Genomic DNA, 22772 nt, shown 5'->3' with positions numbered 1-22772 from the left:
TCTATTTCACACAGGCTGTGCCTTCTGGGCACTCAGAATGCTGTTACTTACAGTTATTTTAGCCCTAACTTCAGCAGTGCCAAATCATATAAATAACAAATTTCAATCACTCTTCACACACGCATAGAGAACTCCTGACTGATGTCAGTATTCTCCCTCACAGACCCTTTCACACTAGCTATCTTCCAGGACTTGTACCCCTCAATACCGATGCGTCTCAGCCCCACAGCTAGTCCTCTGGTCTGAGTCTTGGATAACCCTGCTGACCACCAGAATCCAGTTCTCACCTCAGTGTGTATTTGTGTGATCTAGTTTGTACTTGGAGATTGCCTGATGCGCTGGCAGAATCTCCCTCAGAGAGTTTCAAACCACTTGAAAACTCCCTCTTCCAGACAGAGTCCACTTAGCTCTGTCTCCCACAAGGAGCCCAGCCACTCTGGCTGCTATCAGCCCCTCGTCCAGTTGGTTTTACAACTGCTCGGCCTAAGCCCACTGTCTTCACTTCAGACTGGTATTCTGAAGACTTCTCTCGAAGACCCCCTGACTAAGACTAAAAATCTTGAGGTGAATTTCTGCTGAGCAAACCTCAAAATGATACTTTTTCGTTGCTTGGGCAACGTTCCAGCCAATTGCTGCAAGCCTGTTTCTCAGTCCGTCACAGATTCTACCTCCTGTAGCAGCTATTTTGTGGTCACGCCCACCACCCATGTCAGCAGTAGTGAAATTCTAGCAGGAGCTCCTTTGCATATTAGGCCACACACCCCTAACGTAGCCAATCCTCCAAGAGCTTACAAAAAAGAGCCTTGTAAGCTCTTGAGGATTGGCTGCAACAGGGGTGTGTGGCCTAATATGCAAAAGAGCTCCTGATAGAATTCCACCCCTGCATGTCAGGCTCAAAAAGGTTGGGCACCCCCTACCCTATATAGACCTTCCATAAAACATCCTGCCAGGAAGAAGATTCCAGCTGCGCCTTCTCCCCAGCTTGGTATATCTCCAGGGCTTTTTGTTGTAGCAGAAACTCCTTTGCATATTAGGCCACACACCCCTGATGCAGCCAATCCTCCTGGAGCTTCCAGCAGGCCCTGTACTAAGAGCCCTGTAAGGAATTCTAGCAGGACCTCCTTTGCATATTAGGCCACACCCCTGATGTAGCCAATCCTCCTGGAGCTTCCAGTAGGCCCTGTACGAAGAGCCCTGTAAGGAATTCTAGCAGGACCTCCTTTGCCTATTAGGCCACACACCCCTGATGCAGCCAATCCTCCTGGAGATTACAGGGCTCTTCATACAGGGCCTGCTGTAAGCTCTTGGAGGATTGACTACATCAGGAGGATGTGGCCTAATATTCTAAGGAGTTCCTGCTACAAAAAAGCCCTGGTTATCTCTTTGCAGGAAGTATCTTTATATTGGAAAGCTTGAAAAACTGCCATGATCCTGTTAATTTATTGTGTCCCGGAAGCATGTGTTTCCTTTGCTCATTAACGTGTTGAAACGTATTGATTTGTGACAGGCTATCAATTACTATGACGTTGCTCTCAAGATGAGTGAGCAGGACTTCTTGTGCCACGATCTGGCTAATCTCCTCTTGAAGATGAAGAAGTTCGGCAAGGCCGAGAAGGTTCTAAACCAAGCCCTGGACCATGACCCTGGTAACGTTTCTGGACTCTTTAATGGGAGTGTTCACTTCGTCTTAAGATAGACGAATGCAAAATAGTCAACTTGCAAAGTAGCCCTAGGCTGATCCTGCATTGAGCAGGAGGTTGCACTATCAGGGGTGTCAAACATGTGGCCCAGAGGCTGAATCAAGCCCCCAAGCAGCCGGCTCTTGTCTGCTTCCTTCTCCCTCTCTCTTTCTTCCTTCTGCATCTCAACTCGCTTTGCCAGGCTTGCTCAATCGCACAGGAGCTATAGAGCAAAGCCTCTATTTTCTCCATTGGCTGAAGCTCCTCCCTTGGGGAGAAAGGGGAGGGAGGCAGAGCTTGCTTTGCCAGGCTCTCTCAATTGCACAGCTGGGCTAGTGAGCCAAGCCTCTCTTCCTTCTATTGGCTGGGGCTCCTCCTCCTCCTCGTCCCCTGGGGAAGGAAGGAAAGAGCCGGAGCTTTCTTCGCCCGGTTCCCTGGATCGCACAGGAGAGATACAAAGAAAGCACCTTTAAGACCAACGAGCGCTAACGTTTTAAGCATGGTTTATTTTAAGTTTTTTTTTAAAAAAAAAATCTTTAATTGCGTTTGGCTGTTCCCTTGATAAAGTTTATCTCTCTGCTACCTGGGCATTCCATTTTATGACACCCATGGCCTGGCTAGACAATGTCTCATTGATGTCAGATTCGGCCCTCGTAACAAATGAGCTTGACACCCCTGGCCTAGATGACCCTGGAGATCCCTTCCAGGTTTATGATTCTAACACTGCTGCGCAGGGAAATCCCTATTGGCTGCTTTGCATGAGCAGACATTCGATAAATCTTCTCCTCACAAAGCATTTTACATGATTGCAAGAAGCCGAGCTGATTTGCAGACTTCTTTTTTAAAAGCGACAGAATACCTTTTCTTAGAATGAACACTAACATTACAAAAGCAGTATAGAGTTCTGTTAGGGTTGCCAGCTCTGGTTTGGGAAATTCCTGGAGTTTTGGAGATAGATCCTGGGGAAGAACCTTGGCAGGGTAGAATGCGATGGGGTCCGCCCTCCAGAGCCGCCATTCGCTCCTGGAGAAATGACCCCTGTAGCCTGGAGGTCAGTTAGAATTCTGGGAGATCTCCAGGCCCTGGAGGCAGGCTGGGAAACAAGGAGAGAGGCCACTCGCAGACTGCAGACAATATACAACCGTGCGGTTATAGCAACCAGATAACGAAACGATATTATGAAAATATAACAAGAAACAAAAATTAGGAGTCCCGATGCGCAGGGGGTCGACTTCAAATTCCTGCTTCGTTCACGCTTCACGCAAAGGGTGCTCCATGCAAGTTAATTTCAACAGCCCAGTTCAGACCAAAACCAATATATAGGTATTCACGCAACATTCAGTGACTGCAAAATAAGGAATTCATAGGGACGCCGAGTGTTTCCAATGAAGCGTGAACGAAGCAGGAATGTCAAGTCGACCCCCTGCGCGTCGGGACTCCTAATTTTTGTTTCTTGTTATATTTTCATATCATCGTTTCGTTATCTGGTCGCTATAACCGCGTGGTTGTATATTGTCTACTTGCCAGGAGGCTGGCAATCCTGAGTTCTCCAGATCTCTTGATCGGGATAGATTGTTCTGTTTTAAAGTGAAGGGAGTAGTGGGGACCACGATGATGTTTCAGGGCATGGCGGAAAGGCTCTAGACCTGCATTTTGTAGTGTCTAAACCAGGAGCCTTCAACCTTTTTGAACTGGCAGGCACTTTGAGAATTATGGCACAGCGTGGTGGGCACAGCCACAAAATGGCTGGCGCAGCTTCCTTTCAGTGAAGGTCCTTGGACTGTGGGGGCAGCCGCTGACAAGGCAACATTCTGAAAAATCTGCACAGCCAATCAGATCTCCAGCGGCCAATCAGAAGACCTGCTGGGCAAAAGTCCCACCTGGCTCTGGCCACTTTCCAAATGCACTTGATAGGCAATGGGAAAGGCACCATGGCGCCCATAGGCACCACACTAGAGACCCTTGGTCTAAACTGGGGTGGCCAGACTGCAGCTCGGAAGCCACAAGTGGCTCTTTCACATGTATTGTGTGGCTCCCAGAGGTCAAGGAGGGACTTGATGCAGGCTTATTCTAAAGTAAGCCTGCTTAGCATGGGGACCTCAGTCAGCCTCTGAGCACTGACCCACTGACTATTTCCACCGTGGAAAAGAGAGGAAAATAGGCAGGCTTGCAAGCTCTTCTTCTCCAGCACAGAGGTCACTCGATGACCTAGAGCAGGGAAAGACAGCACAAGAGCCAAGAAGCTACTGGAAGGAGGGACAGAATTAAAGTGGGCAGCGCAGGGTTCCCCCTTGCCTTTATACCGTTTGTTGGAACGGTATTTACTAACCTTGCTATCAAGGCAAAGAGAGATGCATAATGATTCGCATAGTTGTGCTGCAAAGTGCATACATGTGTATTTTATCTTTCTGTACAAAGAAAGTATTAAGAGTTTTAATAAAGACGTGTGTAAGATTTGTTCACGTCTTGCAGCTCTCCAACATCTGACGTTTATTCTATGTAGCTCTTATGTTAAGCGAGTTTGGCCACCCCCGGTCTAAACCCCTTGATTTGGGTAATGACGTTTTTTCTTTTAATCTTCCAGTTGATGATGTGCCCTCGATGATGAAGGATGTCAAGAACCTCATGTTATTAGCCAAGGTTTATATGTCGTGTGGCTTATATGGAAAGAGCGTTCTGGAAACTTTGAACAAGGTAAACATGTTGAAAGTTATGCAGGTTTCATGGCCTGCTAGAGGTGGTTTCCAGTCAGTTAGCATTGTAGGGTTGGAAGGAACCTCCAGGATCATCTAGTCCAACCTCCTGCACAATGCAGGAAATTCACAAATACCTCCCCCCCCCCCCCCCACACACACACACCCGTGACTGTTGTTCCATGCCCAGAAGATGGCAAAAACCCCTCCAGGATCCCTAGCCAAACTGACCTGGAGAAAAATTGCTTTCCTGACCCCAAAGTGGCAATCAGCATTTCCCTGGGTATGTAAGAAGGGGCCACGAGAACTAAGCACTGATTTAACCCTTCAAGCCCTCCCTCTTGTTGCTCTCAGGAGAGCCAGTTTGGTGTAGTGGTTAAGTGCGCGGACTCTTATCTGGGAGAACCGGGTTTGATTCCCCACTCCTCCACTTGCAGCTGCTGGAATGGCCTTGGGTCAGCCATAGCTTTCGTAAGAGTTGTCCTTGAAAGGGCAGCTGCTGGGAGAGGCCTCTCGGCCCTACCCACCTTACAGGGTGTCTGCAGTGGGGGAAGAAGATATAGGAGCCAGTTTGGTGTAGTGGTTAAGTGTGTGGACTCTTATCTGGGAGAACCGGGTTTGATTCCCCACTCCTCCACTTGCACCTGCTGGAATGGCCTTGGGTCAGCCATAGCTCTGGCAGAGGTTGTCCTTGAAAGGGCAGCTGCTGTGAGAGCCCTCTCCAGCCCCACCCACCTCACAGGGTGTCTGTTGTGGGGGGAGAAGATATAGGAGATTGTGAGCCGCTCTGAGTCTCTGATTCAGGGAGAAGGGCGGGGTATAAATCTGCAATTCTTCTTCTTCTCAAAGGTGTTACTGAACTCGAATATAACTATTGTACCTCAGAGGCCAGTGCAGCTGCCTTCTGAAACTATCTTCATGTAAATGCAACCCTCCCCTTTTCAGTGTGAGGCAACTGGCAGAACGTTTTCCCTCAGCAGTCATCATTCTTAAAGAAACCAGTGGGAAAATTACATGGGAGAGCAAAGGATACCTATTGATAAGTGGTTATCTCCGAACTTGTAAATGGGCGAACAACCACCAGTCTCTTTTTAGGATCGGACACAGTGTCAAGGAGGCATTTCTTGAAATGCAGTTGTAAGATCCCTGGATGTAAGAGCTGATGGTTTTTCATAGGACTTTTTTTGTAGCAGGAATTCCTTTGCCTGTTAGGCCACTCCCCCCTGATGTAGCCAATCCTCCAAGAGCTTACAGGGCTCTTAGTACAGGGCCTCCTGTAAGCTCCGGGAGGATTGGCTACATCAAAAGGAAGTGGCCTTTACAAAAAAAAAAAGTCCTCTTTAATTCTGTCCCTCCTTCCGATGGCCTTTTCTGCTATTTCACTCGCTTTTTTTGTTTCTGCTCTTGCGCTCTCTTTCCCTGCTGTGTTCCAAAAAAAGTCCTGGGTTTTCACCTGGTTGTGACCAGATTTCTGAAGCTAAGCAGAGCCAGCCTCAGTTAAATGCTTGGACAGGAGACCACCAAGGTAGTCCCGGGTCGCTATGCAGAGGCAAGCAATGGCAAGCCACCTCTGAACGTCTCTTGCCTTGAGAACCCTGCGAGTGGCCATACGTCGTCTGTGAGCTGATGGCATTTTCTACCACCAGCACCTTTGCTGCTGGTGTCTAGTGTGCTTGGCTTGATGCAACCGTTGTGCACCTTTTTTCTTTGCCAGCGAGTACCGGTCTTGTGTTCACACGCTGGCTTGGGTGTAAAAAAAAAGAGGTCAAGGTAGTCCCCTGTGCAAGCACCAGTCATTTAACGATTCTGGGGTGACAGCATATCACAACATTTTCACGGCAGACTTTTTACGGGGTGGTTTGCCGTTGCCTTCCCCAGTCATCTACACTTTCCCCCCAGCGAGCTGGGGACTCATTTTACCGACCTCGGAAGGATGGAAGGCTGAGTCAACCTCGAGCCGGCTTCCTGAACCCAGCTTCCTCCAGGATCGAACTCAGGTCGTGAGCAGAGAGCTCGGACTGCAGTGCTGCCGCTTTATCACGGGGCTACTGGCTTGGGCGTACCTAACACGGTTTTTTGTTCATTTTTTAAGGCCACTGACATCCAGCAAAGGATCCTGAAGCGAATTCGGGTCGAACAGCCTGAACTGATCCTTTCTCAGAAGCAAGTGGCCTTGGCCATCTACATACAGTATGCTGAATTCTACAAAAAGGAGAAGAAATGCGAAGAAGCTGTGAAGTACTATATCGATGCCCTGTCCTTTGTGCCCACGGATAGTAAAGTAAGCATAATCACAAATCTTTGTGCCCAAACACACGAGAAGGGTGCCAGTATGAGGTTTAGACAGAAGGTAGACTGCACTCCACTGATGGGCCACTGACTGGTTTCTAGTTGGATCCCTAGAGTTTGTTGTTTACTGGGATTCTTGGTTTGATCCCGAAAAGCATTTCTGACGTCCTTAAGCCAGAATGCAGACTCTGGGTTGTTTATAACAGATGCAGATATGCTTCAAATGGTACAAGATCCTGAAGATACATTTTTGTTTTGTAAATTAGGCAGAAAAGAGCCAGTTTGGTGTAGTGGTTAAGTGCGTGGACTCTTATCTGGGAGAACTGGGTTTGATTCCTCACTCCTCCACTTGCACCTGCTGGAATGGCCTTGGGTTAGCCATAGCTCTCTTATCTGGGAGAACTGGGTTTGATTCTCCACTCCTCCACTTGCACCTGCTGGAATGGTCTTGGGTTAGCCATAGCTCTCTTATCTGGGAGAACTGGGTTTGATTCTCCACTCCTCCACTTGCACCTGCTGGAATGGCCTTGGGTTAGCCATAGCTCTCTTATCTGGGAGAACTGGATTTGATTCTCCACTCCTCCACTTGCACCTGCTGGCATGGCCTTGGGTCAGCCACAGCTCTGGCAGAGGTTGTCCTTGAAAGGGCAGCTGCTGTGAGAGCCCTCTCAGCCCCACCCACCTCACAGGGTGTCTGTTGTCGGGGGGGGGGGGAGAAGATATAGGAGATTGTAAGCTGCTCTGAGTCTCTGCTTCAGAGAGAAGGGTGGGGGTATAAATCTGCAATTCTTCTTCTTCAAGATCCCGAAGATACATTTTTGTTTTGTAAATTTCAAAGACAGCAGTGGACCATAAGGATTCGAATCCCCAAAAGGCAGAGACCATGCAAGAATTATGCTGAGCAGTCAGGTTAGAATGGATAAGAGGAAGTACTTCTTCACCAAAAAACGGTGATTAACACATTGAATTCACTGCCACAGGAAGTGGTGGCAGCTACAAGCATAGACAGCTTCAAGAGGGGATTGAATGGACATCTGGAGCAGAGGTCCATCAGTGGCTATTAGCCACAGGGTATAAATGGAACTCTCTGTCTGGGACACATGATGCTCTTTATTCTTGGTGTTTCAGGGGCAGCAGTGGGAGGGCTTCTAATGTTCTGGCCCCACTGGTAGACCTCCTGATTGTTGGAATACTGACTATTTATTTTGCATGTTTAGGCAGTGTCTAAAGTTCAGTCTTTATAGCGTTGAATATGTTTAACTGTCAATCAGACTAGAGCTGATGGAATGTTAAGCAGAGAGTTGAAGAAGAGCAGTTGGCAGTTTTGTGTTAGGATCTGAGGTGAGCTGACTGAGTATCAGCTTGTTAGTGATAGCTTGGATAATGTAGTCTATAGTGTTACTATTTTCATCCCAATGTCCCTGTCCCTCTAGAAATAAAATAGATATTTTTCAATATTAAAGATCTCTCAACTCTTTTGCGATCCAGCGTTCCATTGAACTGTCTGGGAAAGTTTAAATAGTTTCCCTCACAAAAATTTCCAACGCTGATGGCACCTGGTTTTATATATATATTGGGCCACTGTGTGACACCGAGTGTTGGACTGGATGGGCCATTGGCCTGATCCAACATGGCTTCTCTTATGTTCTTATGTGACACAGAGTGTTGGACTGGATGGGCCACTGGCCTGATCCAACATGGCTTCTCATATGTTCTTATGTGACACAGAGTGTTGGACTGGATGGGCCACTGGCCTAATCCAAAATGGCTTCTCTTATGTTCTTCTGTGACACAGAGTGTTGGACTGGATGGGCCACTGGCCTGATCCAACAGGGCTTCTCTTATGTTCTTATGTGACACAGAGTGTTGGACTGGATGGGCCACTGGCCTGATCCAACATGGCTTCTCATATGTTCTTATGTGACACAGAGTGTTGGACTGGATGGGCCACTGGCCTAATCCAACATGGCTTCTCTTATGTTCTTCTGTGACACAGAGTGTTGGACTGGATGGGCCGTTGGCGTGATCCAACATGGCTTCTCTGATGTTCTTATGTTCTAATTAAGTTAGCCCAGTTTGTGCAAGAAACCTCCACCAGTTTGACTTTCCTGGCTGTCAACTGTAAAGACAGAAACTAGGATTCTGGGCTAAAGATTCCTGACAGAGGGCTTTTCCGTATCCTCTTTTTCCTTGCTTGTGTGTGTCCCTGTTGCTTCTGGAGTGGGGGAGGCAACTTCTGTTCCAGACATGTTTTGCTCCCTCTAGTGGTCAAGTCAGTATTACATTGCGTTATATCCAGCGTTATGTCCCTGCGGATTTAAACTGCAGGTTTTATGCTAGGCTTAAAGCGATGTAAGATTGAATTGGCCATCAGAGGGAGCAAAACGCATGCGGAACCCCCACAGCCCCTGCGAAGCAACAGGAAAACACAAACGAGGAACACGAGAATATGGAAAAGCCCAGGATCCCCTGCTGCTGCCCAAAATAAGGATCACCAGTATTCCATTGCTAATCGTGTTTCCATTGTATTTCCAGGTAGTGCTGGAATTAGCCCGCCTGCATTTGATGCAAGGAGAGATGGAGCAGTGCGAGCATTATTGTTCTCTTCTGCTTCAAGACGACAGCAATAGTGAAATTGGAACGATGGTACACTGCTCTTTTTGTCACCCCCCCCCCAAAGAAAAAGTCAGTTGTGTAGCAAACCGCTCTTTTTGTGTACTTCTTCTTTACAAGCTGCCACAGGAGAGGCAACATAAGAAGCTTCTGAATTAAAACTCATTGATTTTTGCACTGAACGCAAAGCGTGGAGGGCAGGTTATGCACAATGGTCTTGATACACATATCTTGGGTTTTCCCACAAGGGGGCAGGCTTGCATGGTTTCCCTGTGGCTGCTGCAGCTGTCAATACAGTACAGTAGCAGTGGGGCTTCCACATGGCAGGTTTCCACACGGTTTCCCTGTTCCACTCCTCCAGCAGTGACCATCCCCACCCCCCCCTTCCATGCCACAGGGGCTGTTTTATTAATCGGTAGTTGAATAGCATTGTAATATCTGTGGATCAGGTTCTCTGCAATCCTTGCTTTCATTGAGAGAAAAAAGTAAGTCTCTTGCCTCTTTTGTTGCCTTTCCTTTTATATCTCTGCAATGAAAAGGAATGAAGGCTTTTTCTCCCCGCAAAATGAAATCTGGGAATTCAGAGAACTAATACACAGATGGTTATAATGTTTCAATGATATAATGTTATTCCATTACTGAAAGTCCATCGGCTTCCTTTGCTGGTCTCCGGCTCAGCAGCTGTTGACTATGCGGTGAGTGACCTGCCATTCCTGAGTGTGACTTCCCCACCCCTGTGTGGCCCTTTGTCATTGGTCAGATGCTTTCAGCTGGGTGCCACTAAGCAGGTGGGGTACTAAGCAGGAGGGAGCCAGAGGAAAGAGCAAAGGCACAGGACTGATGGGTCAGTGAAAATCAATGAAGGCACCTTAAAGGTGGAGGATGTCCTACATCAGGGGTGGGGAACCTTTTTTCTGCCAAGGGCCATATGGATATTTATAACATCATTCACGGGCCATAAAAAATTATCAACTTAAGAAACAGTGCTCCGCCGAGGGAGAATGATTCAGACCAGCAAAATTAATGCAAAATTGTTTTTTTCTATTTGAAGTAATGTGGGGAGAGCCTAATCTGGCGCACACACACACACACACATGGCCCGTCACCCTAGGCAAATGCCTAGGTCCACAAAAAAGCCCAGCAGGACTCAGTAGCATATTCAACCACATCCCCTAATATTAGCATATTAGGCCACACCATCTGGGATAGTCAAGTGCAAACTGAACTGTGACAGTAACTTTTCCAGGCCCTGCAGCAATTCTGGCCGGCCGGCCAGGCCCCAGGGAGGCTGCTGCACAGTACGTCTGGGCCCTGTGATCCCTGCCTGGCCCCGGGGAAGCTGCTGCACAGTGTGGCTGGGCCCAATGATCCTCGCTGGCCAGCCAGGCCCCAAGGAGGCTGCCACACTGCAATCTATGTATCTGTCCAGCAATCCCCGAGGGCCACATCAAGTGACCTCGAGGGCCGTATACGGCCCTCAGGATGGAGGTTCCCCACCCCTATCCTACATGAACAGCACCCAGTGCTGGATTAAACCCTGTGGAGGCCCCTAGGCAGTCGAAATCTCAGGGGTCCCCTCACAAATTATCTCAGAGTCAGAGTGCCTGCCCCACTGCGACCTGCAGACCAGCAGCAGCCTTACCAGGCAAGTTGGGCAAAGAGTGCAGGCTGGGAGGGGGGAAACGGGGGTGGAATGCCAGCTCGAGGCGCCTAAAGGTGTGGGGGCCCATAGGCCAGTGCCTAGTTGGCCTAATTGTTAATCCGGCCTTGACAGCACCTTTGAACAGTGAAAAGTGTGCACACCACATATAGATCATTCATGTTTGTCAGCTGCACACACACGCGTATACATTTTGCTCATTCACATGGGGCAGCTAAAGCAGATGAAGATGCCACGACACGTCCTACATGTTAAATTGATCCATGATTTACACATTTCTTCCAATACGTGATGACTCTCCCAGTGACTAAACGACAGTTCTTTGCAAAGCATTGATCCCCGTTGCACTGAAGGTGAAACACTTCTTCTTTTGCTAGATGATGGCAGATCTTCTGTTTAGAAAAGAGAAGTATGACCAAGCTGTACATCTTTACAGAAATGTTCTGGAGAAAACGCCAGGTATTTATCATTAAAGAACAGGTGTGACTCTGCGTGGAACGGGTGCCAAAAGATAGGATCTTCATCATGGTCTCTGTGCTGTCCCACACATGGGTCTTGCCACTGGCAACGGATCCCACCTTGGAGTCTCCAATAGCTCGTGTAGAGGGTTTTTTAGGCACGCTTTCCAGTTCGCTCTGGGGAGCAGGCATCAACTGTGCATGCCTGGAGTGAGCGGAAGGTGCCCCTCCCACTCAGTTTCTTCCTAACCGCCGCTCGGACAACACCTACCTTGCTGCATTCCTTTTTCCTCAGCTCGTCCTTTTTACCTGTTCTTCTTGTGGTATCGTATTTCTTCTTATTTTTCGTGTCCTTCGATCTTCCTTCGTCCTATATATATATATATATATATATATATATATATATATATATATATATATATATATATATATAAAGGCCCTTTATTCTGCACTTTTCTCTTCTCCTTTTTCCCTCCCCCTCCTTTGTCCGGAGAGTATGGAAGGGAAAACAACTTTTAAAAAATGCCGGAGGTGTGGGATTAAAATCCCTATTTCAGACGGACATCCCTATTTTCTTTTTTGCTTGGGGGAAGCTCATCGGGTCGATACCTGCACTCATTGCGCAAAAAAAACGAGTTGCAAGGCTTCAAAGCTTCTTGCTGGAAAAATCCCTGCGGGCTATGCCTACATCCTCTGCTTCGCTGCCTCCCCCACAATGAACGGGAGATTCGGCTGCGTCGGCTGCTTTCAATCTCTCAGAAAGCATAAATCCGACAAGGGAGCTTCCCGGCATTCCGATTCAGGACACAAATCTTCAAAAAAGTCTCAACACCTCGGTCACGGCTCCTACAAAATCCCGTGAATCCACCGATCCGATGGCCTCTCAAACTCATACAGCCAAGTCGACTCCGACAACTACGATCACCTTGGCTTCTAGGCTTCGGCTCCTACCCAGCCTTTGCTCTCTATGACTTCAACACAACCCATGTTACCAGATGAGCTCTCGACTCCGACTGATGTTATCTCGGACATGCCTCAACTAACTCCTAACACACCTCTAGATGTTATCCCGGTGCCGTCTAGATCACCATCAGTCCATAGCACTGTACCCTTGGATTTTTTCAAACCCTACCGAGCCTACTCCTCAGTCTCGCACACGGAACCTACTACAACAGGATGCCTTTAAGGACATAGGGGTTTCTCCTCTGTACAGGGAATCCTCTACACAAGTGTCTACTCCAACCAGCTTCGACCTTATTCTCCAATGGTTGTGACCTCCATTTTCGCTCTCCGCCCTATAGGGATTTCCAAGATTATGGCCACTGGGGTTGGTATGAATACTCATCCGTTTCTAGATCCCCATCACCTCGGCACTGAAGAACCTATCGACGTTATTCACAATCCCCCTCCGATGATGGATTCAGAAGATCTCGGTACTGTGATTTTGAGACTACCTCCTGCAGGGAATTTGAAGCTTTTCCCTCTCGGAGCCGGGATATTGAATCCTACCCTTCTCGAATCCGAGATGTTGACTATCTTCCTCCTTGGGACCATGAGTTTTAACCCTTACCACTTCAAACTCATTATGTTCCTGCACGTACCACTTTAGCTACTGCGACTGCCTCTGCTACGGCTCCTGCGGTTCTGGCGCCAAGGACTCCAGTCCATACCTCTCCTTCTGAACTGGTGCAACCTGCAGAAGGTCCTGATATGGGACCGAGCAACCCCAAGACACCTCAATGGAGTGGTCATCTGTGCAGTCACACACGCCCACCCAATCTTCCCTTCTGCTCGCTTTTTATGCTGATTATTGTCTGCATAGATCGTCAGTAGCAGCAGGAAGAAACTGAGTGGAAGGGGCACCTTCCGCTCGCTCCAGGCATGCGCAGTCAATGCCTGTACCCAGAGCGAACTGGAAAGCGTGCCTCAAAAACACTCTACGCGAGCTATTGGAGACTCTGAGGTGGGATCTATTGCCAGTGGCAAGACCCATGTGTGTGACTGCACAGATGACCACTCGAAGATCGTAAGTTACAGGTAAGCAACCTGGGGTTTTTTGTGCTAATGGCACCCCATCTGTGATTCTGCAGTCACAACTTCGGGGTCTATTCTTCCATACATTTCCATGTTGTTCCCAATGATCTGAACATACTAAAGTGTTCTTTGTGTGCTTTTAGATAATTTCTTAGTAATGGAGAGCTTGATTGATTTGCTAAGAAGAAGTGGTAAACTCGACGAAGCAACACAATTTTTTGAACTGGCGGAGCACAAATCAACCCGAATGCCTTTGGAGCCCGGCTATAACTACTGTAAGGGGCTGTATTGCTGGTAAGCTGCAGCATGAACAAAAGTTACAGACTCTCTGAGATAGCAGCGGGAAAGCCGATCGAGGAAATATATAGTGGCTTTGATCAATGTGTCGTTTTAACTTTCCCTGTTTTATTTGCTTTTATAAATGAAGTGCAGGTCGCGGCTGACCCATAACAACCTGTTATGGGGTTTTCAAGGCAAGTGATTGTCAAGTCAGCAGATTCAATAACGAGTCGTTGTTGAAACAAAATAACTAGTTTATTGATACTGTTGTTCTCGGCTAGGTCAGTAATGAAAGACTAAAGATCATACAGTTGAATGCAATCATATAAGGTACACTTCAAAGGGATTCTTTAGGGAGGGGAACTTGACAGTGATGAACGGAAGTGGTTTGTCATGACCTTCCTCTGCATCCCAACCCCCAGTCTTTGGTGGTCTCCCATCCAAGAAGTAACACTAGTCAACCCTGCTTAGCTTCCTAGGTCTAGCAAGCTCAAGCAAGTCTTGGCTATTCAAGCGGCTTTAAAATGCTTTTACGCCCTGCTTTTACTGGCTGTTTTTATTGCCTTTTTAATGACTTGGGTTGTTTTATTGATGCTTTTTATCGGTATGACCTGTTTTTATTGTTATTGCCTGTTTGGTTTTGTTGTGTTGTTATGAGTTGTCTGGATAGGTGGCACACACATTTTCAAAATAAATAAAAGACCTATCGTTTTCCTTTTAAAATAAATGAGATTCCGCCTTAGTGATAAGCGTATTTGAGACTGTGGTCGCTCTAATTTAAAAAACCTTTTACGCATGTGTTGTTTTGTCCCCCAGTTTCCTTCAACCTAAATGGTTTCTTTTTTGTGTATACAATCCTAGCAGGAATTCACTTGCCTCTTCTAGATATCATCCATACCTAACACTTAATTCTGTGTTGAACTGTGGCTGTCCTTGAGAGCCAGTGTGGTGTAGTGGTTAAGTGCACGGACTCTTATCTGGGAGAACCGGGTTTGATTCCCCACTCCTCCACTTGCACCTGCTGGAATGGCCTTGGGTCAGCCATAGCTCTGGCAGAGGTTGTCCTTGAAAGGGCAGCTGCTGTGAGAGCCCTCTCAGCCCCACCCACCTAACAGGGTGTCTGTTGTGGGGGAGGAAGGGAAAGGAGATTGTGAGCCCCTCTGAGGCTTGGAGTGGAGGGCAGGATATAAATCCAATATCTTCTTCTTCTCTTGTACGGTATCCTTAGATACAGAGTAGGTGGGTATGTCTTTGTTGGCAAGGCTACTAATTTCAGAGCACTCGTGCGGCAACAGAGGGCTAAAACACACAATACGTTGGTTTACTCGTTGTCTCCGAGTGTCCTGCTTTGCTCAGAGTCACAGGTCAGATCCAAGAATCCAGTTAGAGTCCAGCAGCACCCTTAAGACCACCAAAGTTCTATTCAAGGTATAAGCTTTTGTGTGTACACACCCACTTGTTCAGAGAGTGACATGGGAGAAAACCATTCTAAATTATAGACAGGGTTGGGGGGAGGGGAAAACAAATTTGCATATAACAAGCGTCTAGCGTTTTGAGACAAAGCAGGGACGACAAGCCAAGTGCACAGGGTCAACAACAGCCGTATGGCTCCAATTGGGGGGGGGGGACAACATTTGGAGCCATAAATACGTCGGTCTTCGAGGTGCCGCTGGACTCCGACTTTATTCTGTTGCTTCAGACCCACACGGCTACCCACCTGGATCCAGGTCCAAGGACATTGCTTTAAAATCCTCAGGAGCTGATTCTACTAAGGGCAGCGGCTTGGGTCCAGAGGTTTTAGCCCTGTTAAGCCTGTTGCTGCAAAAAAGTGAAGAGCCCTGTAGCACCTTTGAGTCTGACAAGCAAGAAAATGTGTTAGTCTTAAAGATGCTACTGGACTCTTTCCTATTGTGGGTGGAGGAGGGGGACTCCTGCTTCCCTTTCAGCTTTTTCCCAGAGGCTAAGAAAACCCCAGTGAGACGTCCTTTGCATAACCTTGGAATTGTAAGTGCTTCTACTATTAGATGTGCAGTTACGAAGTTATGTGAACAGCCTTCCACTAGAGCGGGGATGGCCAGGCTTGCTTAATGTAAGAGCCACATAGGATAAAATTCAGATGTTTGAGAGCTGCAAGGCATGAATGCCAGATGCTTGAGAGCCACGAGGGAAGGAGGAAGGGAGATCGATGGGGGGAGAGGTAGGAGGAAAGCAACTTTAACATTAAATGCATTTTCCAAGCCGCTGGTTGGCTTACCTTGGAGAAGCGATTTAAGTAGACAAATGCCTTCTCCAAGCTGGCTGATGGGGCAGTAGGGGCTTCGAGAGCCACATAATATGCGTGAAAGAGCCACATGTGGCTCCTGAGCCACAGTTTGGCCACCCCTGCACTAGAGGTTCTTTAGGTTCAGGGGGGGAAAGCTGGGGGGAGCAGGGGCCCCCCTCCACCCATGCCTCTTGTCGTCAGCAAAAAGCAAAATTCTTGGAGGTGACGTGCGACTCTGATCAAAGCGGGGAACCCGGACACAACTCGTAATTGACCTCAAGTCTTTTTTCCTCCTCTCCACCAACAGGCACATGGGGCAGCCGAACGAGGCCCTGAAGTTCTTCAACAAAGCTCGCAAGGATAACGACTGGGGCCAGAAAGCCCTCACCAAAATGATTCAGATCTGCCTGAATCCGGACAACGAGATCCTTGGTGCGGAAGCTTTCGAGAACCAGAGTGGGGATGCCAGGTAAGCAAGCTGGCCAGGTAGGGTTCCCAGGTCTGTGTTGGAAAATACCTGGAACTTTGGGGGTGGATCCAGGAGAGGGTGGGTTTTGGGGAGGAAAGGGGGCTTAGCAAGGTCCAATGTCCTAGGCAAATTCTTGCCTATTTATAAGACACTTTCCAGTTTGGTGTAGTGGTTAAGTGTGAGGACTCTTATCTGGGAGAACCGGGTTTGATTCTCCACTCCTCCACTTGCACCTGCTGGAATGGCCTTGGGTCAGCCATAGCTCTGGCAGAAGTTGTCCTTGAAAGGGCAGCTGCTGGGAGAGCCCTCTCCAGCCCCACCCACCTCACAGGGTGTCTGTTGTGGGGGAGGAAGGGAAAGGAGATTGTGAGCCACTCTGAGACTCTTCGGAGTGGAGAGCGGGATATAAATCCAATATCATCTTCTTCATCTTCTTCTTCTAATATTAACAAGACAATCTCATGATTTTACTAGTGGCATAATTTTTGTTTATCAATTGTGCTGTAATTGTCATTGACATTTGTGCTGTGGTGTTATTGTGTGGCTCAAGGCCTCCAGTAAAAGGAGCATGTTGTTAATAAAGGAAAGGTATTTTATATGAGGCGGGTTTACTATGGACAGTCTGCTGTAGTGGTGAAGTGCGTTGACTCTTACCTGGGAGAACTGGGTTTGATTCCCTCCACTTGCAGCTGCTGGAATGGCCTTGGGTCAACCATAGTGGTTAAGTGAGCAGACTCTTATCTGGGAGAACCGGGTTTGATTCCCACTCCTCCACCTGCAGCTGCTGGAATGGCCTTGGGTCAGCCATAGTGGTTAAGTGAGCGGACTCTTATCTGGGAGAACTGGGTTTGATTCCCCACTCCTCCACTTGCAGCTGCTGGAATGGCCTTGGGTCAACCATAGTGGTTAAATGAGCGGACTCTTATCTGGGAGAACTGGGTTTGATTCCCCACTCCTCCACTTGCAGCTGCTGGAATGGCTCTGGGTCAGCCATAGCTCTCGCAGGAGTTGTCCTTGAAAGGGCAGCTTCTGTCAGAGCTCTCTCAGCCCCACCTACCCTCACAGGCCGTTTGTTGCGTGGGAGGAAGGTAAAGGAGATTGTGAGCTGCTCTGAGACTCTTGAGATTACAACCAGGGTCTACCAAACAGCGTGATGACAGCTCCACCCCCAGGTTTCCAGCTGTCTGCTTTAACTTGTCGGTTCTTCCAGGAAGCATTCAAGGCTCAGAGTTTTCAGAATTTATCCTAAACATTCTTTACGACCTTGATTATTCAGCAGCTGCCGCCGCTGAAGAATAGATGCAATTATAGCTGTCAGTTGCCGTAACAGATTTCTGCAAGGCTGGGAGGCACTGCGGGGGAGGGGGCAGAGCTGGAACTCTGCGTCGGTGTGGCAGCTGAGCCTGCATCCCCCCAATTCTGATCTTCCTCCACCAGGAGCCTGCTCTGAGCATAGGCCTGCCAGAACGGCCGTTGGCATTCGGCCTTCCGCTGCGCCCACAGTTCATTGAGCTCGTGAGGGCTAACGCTTGTGCAAATGAGATTAACCAGGGCCGGATTAACAATTAGGCCAAGTAGGCACTGGCCTATGGGCCCCCACACTTTTAGGGGCCCTGGGCTGGCTTCTCCCCCCCATTTCCCCCCTGCTTACAGCCCTCCCAGCCTGCATGTACAGCCAGCAACTGAGCTGCTCTTTGCCCGACTTGCCTGGTGCGGCTGCTGCTGGCGTTGTCCCCAACTTTGCCTCTCCCCCGCAACTTTATCAAAGGGGCTTTTGAGAAGGTGCCTGTAGGCTGAGGCTGCAGGGGCGGCCGTGGGTGGTGGTGGGGGCACTCTGAGATAATTTGCAAAGGGCCCCCAAGATTTTGAGTGCCTCGGGGCCTCCACTGGGTTTAATCTGGCACTGAGTAACACCCGCCTTCCAGAATCAAGGGGGGGTCGGTGTAGGGTTGGCAATCCCCAGGTGGTGGCAGGGGATCCCCCGGTTTGGGGTCAGGGTCATCAGAAAGTGTGGGGGGGAAATGTCTGCTGAGCGCTCCATTATACTCTGGCAGGGGTAGGGAACGTTGGCTCTCCAGATGTTTTTTTGCCTACAACTCCCATCAGCCCCAGCCAGCATGGCCAATGGCTGCGGCTGATGGGAGTTGTAGGCAAAAAAACATCTGGGGAGCCAACGTTCCCTACCCCTGCTCTATGGAGACTGACTCCCATAGGGTATAGTGGAGAATCGATCTGTGCGTATCTGAGACTCTAGGGGGGTGCTGTTTTTTTGAGGTAGAGGCACCAAATTTGCAGCATCCCAATCAATGCCTCTCCTCAAAACACCCTTCAAGTTTCAAAAGGATTGGACCAGGGGGTCCAATTCTGTGAGCCCCAAAAGAAGTTGCCCCTATCCTTCATGATTTCCAATGGAGGGAAGGCATTTAAAAGGCGTGCGGTCCCTGTAAATGCGATGGCCAGACCTCTCTCCTTGGAGTTCAATCATGGTTGTCACAACTTTTCTCCTGGCTCCACCCCCAAAGTCTCCTGGCTCCACCCCCATAGTTCTCAGATATTTCTTGAATTGGACCTGGCAATCCTAGGTCGGCGCTATTGTTTTACCATCTCGCTGGATGCAACAGCCTAGAGCAGGGGTCCCCAGGCCTTTCTTTTGTATCTGCAGGCACCTTTGGGATTCTGACACAGCACATTGGGCACAGCCACAAACCGGCTGCCTTGAAACAGCCGCCGCAGGAGGTGGCATCAGCCGTAAAATAGCTGCCACACACCTTCGGTCACACAGTGCAGATGCCTGCAGCAGGTGCTGCCGCAGCAACCTTTGGAAAATCTGCCCAGCCCATCAGATCTCCAGCAGCCAATCAGAAGCCTTGCTGGGAAAAAGCCCCGCTTGGCACTGCTTCTTTTGTAGAGATGCTTGCTGGACACTAAAAAAAGAGTCACGGGGTGCCAGGGAGCCCCTGAGCACCCTGTCGGCGATCCCTGGGCTAGTAAACCTCCAGGGCCCTTTCTTCTTTGACAGCAACCTCGCGGAAAAAAGGGAGTCCGAGCAGCATGGGATCCGCACAGCCGAGAAGCTCCTCAAGGAGTTTTACACCCACTCCCAGGAGAGTAACCGCCAAGTGGAGATGTTGAGGAACTACTGCTTGTTGGCCACCAAAGAGAAACATAACGTGGAGAAGGCCTTGGGCGCCTTTACGACCATGGCCCAGAGTGAGGTAAGACCTTCAGCGATGAAAGCGAGCGGGGTACAGCCGGAGAGGAAGCACCGGCGCACAAAGTGGCGGACTGGCCAGGGTGTCAGCTTGCCCGGTGGCAAGTGGGCCCCTGATGAAGTGGGCCCCCTTAAACGTTAGACAATGTGTTTAAAATGTTAATGACCTTTTAGTAGCTTGAAAATATAATAGAAGTCCCAATATTACTACTATTTGATGGACCAAGGGTCTGATTCAGTATAAGGCAGCTTCATATGTTCATATGTACTGTCAGGCAACTAAAATTTCATTGTATTTAGGGTTGCCAGCCTCCAGGTGGGGCCTGGGGATCTCTCGCTTCTACAACTGATCTCCAGCCAGCCGAGATCAGCTCCCCTGGAGAAAATGCAGTCTGTATTGACCTTTAGTATCTACTGCACACTGCCGGCATTTCAGTGTGCGAAATGTACAATATAGGTCCGCTGGAATTACTAAAAATATATCTACGTTTATTTCACCAAAGTTTTAGTGGCACTTTTTTCCCACTTACGTATTTCTTGAAAATTTCATTTATCGCTTATACAAATGAACTGATAGCCTTATAGTTGTGGGTGGGCCCCCTTTGTCTCCTGGCAACCAATATTTTTAGACCCAGTCCACCACTGGGCACAAACACTGGTCGTGACAAAAGAGTACCACCCTAATCTTTAAGCGGGGTTCATTGCATAGAAAAGGAGGCACCGGAGCTTATATTTGCACGACTCATTGGCGTCTGCCACATCCCCCTGACATCTCCGGAAGGTGTATGAAATTATTTCAGCTCAGCATCTACCTTAAAATGCTTCTTGCTTTACAATTGTCATAAAACCTTGACTCCCGTCCTATTTTAAAATGACTTTTCTCCTATGTGGCCCCACTGGCATGAGGGAGATTTTGATCTGTCTGCTTTATGTTTTGGTTATTTCCCCATTTTTTTTTGTAGGGGAGAAAAGATTAGAAAGTTTTTCCAGTCTTTGAGTTCAGCAAAATTCTCACAGGGGGGTTTGAACAATGGAGCACAGAAGCAAGTATTGTGGAGGGGGAGGCAAGACAGAAAGAGCACAATAAAATTTAGAGGTTTCAGAGCTCTGGTCCTGTGAGCTCCTGCCCAAAATGAGTCCTGTTTTTAAGAGAGCCAGTTTGGTGTAGTGGTTAAGTGTGTGGACTCTTATCGGGGAGAACCGGGTTTGATTCCCCACTCCTCCACTTGCACGTGCTGGAATGGCCTTGGGTCAGCCACAACTCTCGCAGGAGTTGTCCTTGAAAGGGCAGCTGCTGTGAGAGCCCTCTCCAGCCCCACCCACCTCACAGGGTGTCTGTTGTGGGGGAGGAAGATAAAGGAGATTGTGAGCCGCTCTGAGATTCTGAGTGGAGGGCGGGATATACGTAAATCCAATATCTTCTTCTTAAGTGTTCTTCATGATGCTCCCATTTTTGTTTTCAGACTGCTGTTAGGAGAGCATGGGGCCAGTGCTCAGCTTCTTAAAATGACTGGTGCTGAGGTCAAGCTTTCAGGGAAGGCCTTCTCCTTAATTCATCTCTGTGAAGTAGCCAAGGGTAGAATTCTAGCAGGAGCTCCTTTGCATATTAGGCCACACCCTCCTGATGTAGCCAATCCTCCAAGAACTTACAAAAAAGAGCCTTTTAACCTCTTGGAGGATTGGCTACATCAGGAGGGTGTGGCCTAATAGGCAAAGGAGCTCCTGCTAGAATTCCACCCTTGGAAGTAGCAGAGAGGGAAATGCACTTTGCACGCAGCGCAGAAGTACTGCTCTTTATCAGGAGCAGGGGAACTGGTGGCAGGTGAAGAAGAAGAAGATATTGGATTTATATCCCGCCCTCCGCTCTGGATCTCAGAGTCTCAGAGCGGCTCACAATCTCCTTTATCTCCCTCCCCCACAACAGGCATCCTGTGAGGTGGGTGGGGCTGAGAGGACTCTCACTGCAGCTGCCCTTTCAAGGACAACCTCTGCCAGAGCTATGGCTGACCCAAGGCCATTCCAGCGGGTGCAAGTGGAGGAGTGGGGAATCGAACCCGGCTCTCCCAGATAAGAGTCCGCGCACTTAACCACTACACCAAACTGGTGGTTGCGCCAAACATGCACGCTCAAAGCTGGAGGGAAGCAACCACAACGTCTGCAGAAGATTTCTTCTACTCATGCGACCAAAGAAGATCTCTAAATTAGAAGAAGAAGACTGCAGATTTATACCCCGCCCTTCTCTCTGAATCAGAGACTCAGAGCCGCTTACAATCTCCTATATCTGTGAGGTAGGTGGGGCTGAGAGAGCTCTTACAGCAGCTGCTGTTTCAAGGACAACTCCTGTGAGAGCTGTGGCTAATTCAAGGCCATTCCAGCAGCTGTAAGTGGAAGAGTGGGGAATCAAACCCCGTTTTCCCAGATAAGAGTCTGCACACCTAACCATTACACCAAACTGTTCCCCCCACCAAAAAAAAAGACAAGCAGGCTAACTATGCAAAACGAGATCAGCAGCCACAGAAGATTGCAGTGAAGTTCAGGATTTGTCCCCCCTACCCTTTTCAACCTTGCCAACTATATGTCTGTTCTTCTAGATGGAAAACGTCTCAGCGATCCTGGCTGTGGCTCAGGCAAACCTGATTCTCAAACAGACAGCCAAAGCCCGGACTCAGCTGAAGCGGCTGAGCAAAGTGACTTGGACTCTGACGGACGCCGAAGAGCTGGAAAGGGGTTGGATTTTGTTGGCTGACATCCACTGCACAAACGGGAAGTACGACCATGCCGCCGACCTACTCAACCGCTGCTTACGGTACAATAAGGTGAGAGAATGGGTGCAGCCAGGGCCGGCGCGTGGAGTTCTGCTGCCCGAGGCAGAACCCCGACATGCACCCCCTCCCCCTCCCGGAATACTTATTACACAGTGACGTCATCATGTGCCATTGTTTCTGGACACTGAGGAGCCGGCAGAGTTCTTCTGATCCCTCACCACCCACAAACAACGCGGCGCTTTCAGTCTTGGGTGCTTGACTGAACTGAAAGAGTTGCGTTGTTTCTGGGTATTGAGAGGTTGGAAGAACTCTCCTGACCCCTCAGCACCCAGAAACAACGGCGCATGATGACATCACCG

At 48.8% G+C, this 22772-nt stretch overlaps 1 protein-coding gene across 1 annotated transcript in view; it reads left to right on the top strand.

Moving 5' to 3' along the window:
• TTC21A (tetratricopeptide repeat domain 21A) overlaps positions 1-22772 on the top strand; it is a 68131-nt gene that overhangs the window by 40139 nt on the left and 5220 nt on the right. The window contains exons 18-26 of the mRNA XM_060248295.1: positions 1508-1646; positions 4264-4373; positions 6465-6653; positions 9197-9307; positions 11312-11393; positions 13570-13720; positions 16276-16437; positions 19457-19652; positions 22240-22464. Of these exons, the coding sequence (XP_060104278.1) occupies positions 1508-1646; positions 4264-4373; positions 6465-6653; positions 9197-9307; positions 11312-11393; positions 13570-13720; positions 16276-16437; positions 19457-19652; positions 22240-22464 (1365 nt within the window). The remainder of the gene's footprint in view (positions 1-1507; positions 1647-4263; positions 4374-6464; positions 6654-9196; positions 9308-11311; positions 11394-13569; positions 13721-16275; positions 16438-19456; positions 19653-22239; positions 22465-22772) is intronic.

This window comes from Heteronotia binoei, chromosome 10, assembly GCF_032191835.1.
Source record: "Heteronotia binoei isolate CCM8104 ecotype False Entrance Well chromosome 10, APGP_CSIRO_Hbin_v1, whole genome shotgun sequence".
Lineage (NCBI taxonomy): Eukaryota > Metazoa > Chordata > Lepidosauria > Squamata > Gekkonidae > Heteronotia > Heteronotia binoei.
Note: the sequence above shows the minus strand (reverse complement) of the source record. Positions and strands in the feature narration are given on the sequence as shown.